The sequence below is a fragment of the Cervus elaphus genome, chromosome 18, assembly GCF_910594005.1.
Source record: "Cervus elaphus chromosome 18, mCerEla1.1, whole genome shotgun sequence".
In the NCBI taxonomy this organism is placed as follows: Eukaryota; Metazoa; Chordata; class Mammalia; order Artiodactyla; family Cervidae; genus Cervus; species Cervus elaphus.
The window spans coordinates 62,862,606-62,867,791 of NC_057832.1; the positions used below are offsets into that span (position 1 = coordinate 62,862,606).

At 35.9% G+C, this 5,186-nt stretch overlaps 1 protein-coding gene across 1 annotated transcript; it reads left to right on the plus strand.

Annotated features, from left to right (window-relative positions):
• Nucleotides 1–225: 225 nt before the first annotated feature.
• On the plus strand, nt 226–1,105 carry LOC122674746 (transmembrane protein 50A-like). Its single transcript, XM_043873269.1, has one exon. It carries the CDS (start codon nt 320–322, stop codon nt 791–793), a length of 474 nt encoding a protein of 157 aa, XP_043729204.1. The 5' UTR covers nt 226–319; the 3' UTR covers nt 794–1,105.
• Nucleotides 1,106–5,186: the final 4,081 nt, after the last annotated feature.

A 5,186-nucleotide genomic window follows, 5' to 3' on the forward strand; every position in this document is an offset into this window, starting at 1 on the left:
TGCCTGGAGATTCTCCTGGGTTGCATTCAGTTCTGTCTTTCATTCTCTCTCTTTCTTGATTTCTGGTGTCACTAAAGCTACTTCTTAATGTCAGATTTAAGAGAATTAAAATTTCTGAGCTCTTATATGAATGAAAATTTGTAAAGGATAATCTTTACATAAAGTCTAAAGAAATTGTTAGGCCACTACATTCAAATACATGCATAATAAAATAAATGTCGGAACTTGGAGCGGTAGGTAGGAGGCCCGGCCCCGGCGCGACACCGGGATCCGGACGTACTGCACCGGCCAGGCTGGACTTAAAACTTGACCTGAAAAAATGTCTGGATTTCTGGAAGGCTTGAGGTGCTCAGAGTGCATTGATTGGGGGGTAAAGCGCAATACTATTGCTTCCATTGCTGCCGGTGTTCTATTTTTTACAGGCTGGTGGATCATCACAGATGCAGCTGTCATTTACCCCCGCATGGACGAATTCAACCACTCCTACCACGCGTGCGGTGTGATAGCGACCATAGCCTTCTTAATGATTAATGCAGTATCAAATGGACAAGTCCGAGGTGATAGTTACAGTGAAGGTTGCCTGGGTCAAACAGGTGCTCGCATTTGGCTGTTCATTGGTTTCATGTTGGCCTTTGGCTCTCTGATTGCATCGATGTGGATTCTTTTTGGAGGATATGTTGCTAAAGAAAAAGCCGTAGTATACCCTGGGATTGCTGTATTTTTCCAAAATGCCTTCATCTTTTTTGGAGGACTCGTTTTTAAGTTCGGCCGCACTGAAGACTTATGGCAGTGAAAGCTTCTGGTTCGTTACTGCCCAGCAGCCCTGCGTGGGGTTTCTTTTTGTTTGGTTGGTTTTTTTTTTTACTACTCACTCCCAGTCTTTTGTAATGCCATTTTCTAAACTCCTTTCTGAGTATAGTCTCAAATTTGTATAATACTAAAATCATGAGAACTCTCTCTTTAATCAACAACCACAGCAAAATCTATTGTGATATACATTTGATTACATTTGATTAACTTGTAAAATGTTGAAGAAAAGTATTTCACGTGAGAAATTTTTATTACATTTTATCATGTTTATAAAAATAAATCACAAAAGAAGTCATGGAAGCATCTTATATGAGTATTTGTCATATCCAAGGTCCAAAGCTGCAATGAAAATGCTCTGAAGATTTAATGTGTTTATTTAAATGTGGCCTGTTCTGTGTCAAATACTAGATGAAATATAAACACGTTCTTGTTTTTAAAAACTAAAAAAAAAAAAATAAAAAATAAATGTCTTTCCTAGCTCCCCTTCCTTAAGCAGTTTGACTGAATTACGGGCAGAGTACTAGTGAAATAATTATAACTACTTTTCAAGACCATAAAAATGACTTGAAATCTCTTTTATTAATAATCTTAGGATTCAAATTTTATTAATATTGAAGCTTGTTATTATATATTAGAATTCATTCTTTTTGGAAATTGTTTTTATACCTACTATCCATAAATATATACACACATATATATATGCTTACAGCTAATTTACAAGTAGTTACCTCTGACTCATTCTCTTCTTCTCACTGGTTCCCTCCTCCCCAGTACCACTACTGCGGGGATGAGTGTGGGGAAATTTTGGAACTTTTAAAGAACTATTTAGAACGTAAGAACTTGAAAAGCAAAATTAATTTAGAAGGGCTAATCCTGGGGACATCTATATGTGTGGTGATTCCCAAGTCACCTTATTATATTTCAAGTCACACTTTATTAAACTTTTGACATGCTACAGATTAAAAATTCATTTGGGCAACAAGAATTCTCCTTTAAAGATGTGAATATTTCTTTTAGAGTTTAGTAAGTGGTGTCAGCTTTCCACACTTTCAGAAGAATTACCTCCCACCTTCAAGCCCCTACTGCCACCCCAATGTTTCTCTGATATCCAGCTGAAGTTAGTAGCACTGGGGCAGACAAAGTCCAGATAATATTAGTAAATGGTACAGCAGACTCAGAACAATGACAAGGCACCTAAAGTATGAATCAAGCAAATGTGACCCTGGCATCACTATCAGGAGGTAATATTTGTCAGGTAAACCCACAAGAAATAGAAGTGGTTCTAAAAAGGTAAGTGATGTTTGAGGCAGCTGCCCCATCACAGTATGAACTAAATTATCTGTGATAAGACTAGGACTTTTCCACGAATTCCCAGTGGCCTCCTATGACACATAAAATAAAACCATACTCTTTACAAAGACCTATTAGGCTCTATAGAATCACACTTTTGTTTATTTCTTCAGCCCCACCTCCCACGACCACCTTCTCAGCTCACTAAACTTCAGCCACACTGGCATCCCAGCTATTCCTTGAACATGCTAAACTTGCTTCTGCCTTAGGCCTTTGCACTTGGTGTTATCTCTGCTGGGAATGCCCAACCCCAGACCACCTGGTATCTTTTTCATGTTATTCATGGTCCAGCTCAGATGTCATCTCCTTAGAAAGGTCTTCCAGTTGAAAATGGACACTCTTCATTTCCATCAGCCCCTCTTCCTGCATTCTCTATCTCTTCAGTCTGTTTGTCTTCCTAGCAATTATCTCTTTCTGAAATTATCTTGTTTGTCTTGTTGCCTGACTCTGCCCTGAGTCTATGCATTTTAAGAGCAGGGACTTTGTCTTGTTAACTTTTTGTCCCCAGTTCCTAAAACCATGCCTAGCTTGTAGAAGGTATTTGAAAAATGTATGCCAAATGAATAACTAAATAAATGAGCTACAAAGAAGATGGAGCACAAGTGAAGATGGAACCTCAGCAGCTTAGTCTGAGAGGGTGGAAAAAGGCAGAGTAGGTTAAAACCATGATGCAGTGTTGGAATGAAAGCTCAAATCTGCCACTCTGTGGCAAGGAAAGAGTTAATCTTGCTGAATGTCAGTTTCCTCAGCTTTGAAATTATAATAACTATAATATAGGTCCAATTTAAAGATTTGGTTAGGTGAGATAGTGAATACATAAATGTGTACATGAGAAGAAGAGGCACAGGTTCTCAATAAATAGTAGCAATTACTACTACCAATATTGGGATGAATGGGTTTTTTCATGTTCATTGTGTTAACACTGAAGATGGGGAAGCGTGTGTGTCCCCTATTCAATTTCTTTATTTTTCTAAAATGTGTCTTTTATAGGATTTATTATATGTTTATAAAAATAACAATAACTTTAGTGTATTTTGCATATAAAATAAAATATTCGTATAGTCTTGGTTTTTAGATGTAGCCAAATAATAAATTGGACCATAAAGTATGAATACTATACCTAGCGATGAAATAGCAGTATACATGAATGAAGAGACATAATGGTTGGTCATAAAATATGATTAACCTAGTTGAAACAAAAGGCCTTAGTACCTCACAAGTAGTGATCTCATTAGTGGGTTATAGGAGTTCCACATGAGTGAAGAAATCATGTATAATGATTGCCCATTACATACCCTATTTATTCTTAGGGTGCCTTTTTTGAAGCTTGTTTTTCTATTAAGTTTAAGCAAGAAGAGAGAAAAGTATGATATAAGACTATGCCAATTATATTTTAAAAGAGCATTATTATTAGAAGTTGGTCTCTATTAATCAAAAGAAACTTAACCCTTAATAATAAAGTGAGTTTGGTGTGTATTCCTTATATGACCAAGCCATTTAACATTGCTTTCAAATCAAGATTTTTATGAAGCAGAACCTTTTGATGGGCTATTTCTGTTCCCTCTCTCTGTTTTATTATGACCATTATTGCTTCTGTAGCCCCAGTTTCACCACCATTTCTGTGACTTTGAATAGTATAATTAACCATATCAGGCCTCAGTTTCCACACTTATAAAATGAAAGGAAGGACACCAATGTGGCCCACCTCATAACTAAAAATTGTGACAATACTTGTGAATGCTGGAAGCACTTGAAATCACGATTTGCTATTACACACAAAGTGCTGTTACAGAGAACTTAGTACAGTATCTTTTGTATAATGGGTGTTTAATAAATATTATGGGTGCTTAATAAATAGTAACTGAATGGGCAGAACCACTGGGAAAAATAGGATCAGCCTTGTTATACAGATAAAGGACTCTGATTTATCCTTCTTACATGTATTTTATATCTGTAAGTGCCAGATGATAAAAATAGGAAAACCTATGAATACTTACTTCATATTTTCCTCCATTAAAATACTCTGAGGATTAATATTTAGCTATATTTCACCAATGCTGAGATTTTTGTTGCTGCTATTGTTGCTTAGTTGCTAAATTGTGTCAAACTCTTTGAAACCCCATGGACCAGGTTCCTCTGTCCGTGGGATTCTCAAGGCAAGAATACTGGAGTGGGTCGCCATTTCCTTCTCCAGGGGATCTTCCCGATCCAGGAATCAAACCCACGTCTCCTGCTTGGCAGGCGGATTCTTTATCACTGAGTACACAGTAGGAAATACTTTAAATTGTTATTTAATTGAAGATTTTGTACCTTTTAAACTGGTTGCTAATAGGAATTAGTAATTTAGTAGTTTTAAAATGTATTGTCATATTTTAACATCTTACAATATCTGCTGAAAATGCTCATATTTGAATAAAATTTTGTATTTCACTGTTTAAAAACATTGTGGTATTATCAGAATGCTGTGTACTCAAAACTTTGAGTTAAATTTTTGGACCTGTTAAAATAATCACAAGGATAATCTATGGCAGTTTATGACTTAAGGGTACAAGTAAAAGACTAAGATAAATAAATTAGTGGTCAATTTTCTTTTAATCCAATGAAGTAAATTAATATAGTTTACCCATCTGATTAACTCCAGCCAGAATATTTTATTTTCTCAAAACCAAAATTTCAATCTGAACCATCCAGTTACCCCAAACCATTCCTCTAATTTGCCAGTGTGTTATGCTGGTCACCTCTTCAACAAATTTTAGAGTGTGCTACAGGCAATACATTAGGATCAGGAGAGTAGAAATAGTTGAGCAGTTCTTATGCTGAAAGAGGTCACAGCCTCATGGACAGTGCTAATGGAAAATAAAAAATTGCATCTATTTAATATAAGCAAAAAAGAATTTAAAGATTAATTTTCAAAATAATTATCCAAAATCAAAATATCTTCTTTGGGTTAGGCTGTTAGCTTAACTCTCCACACTGTGGGTTCATTTAACTGAGTGGTTTAGTAAAGGCATTTTAAGGTAAGATTT

Coding starts and splice junctions, on each gene's coding strand:
- LOC122674746 (XM_043873269.1), top strand. CDS start 320: ATGTCTGGATTTCTGGAAGGCTTGAGGTGCTCAGAGTGCATTGATTGG.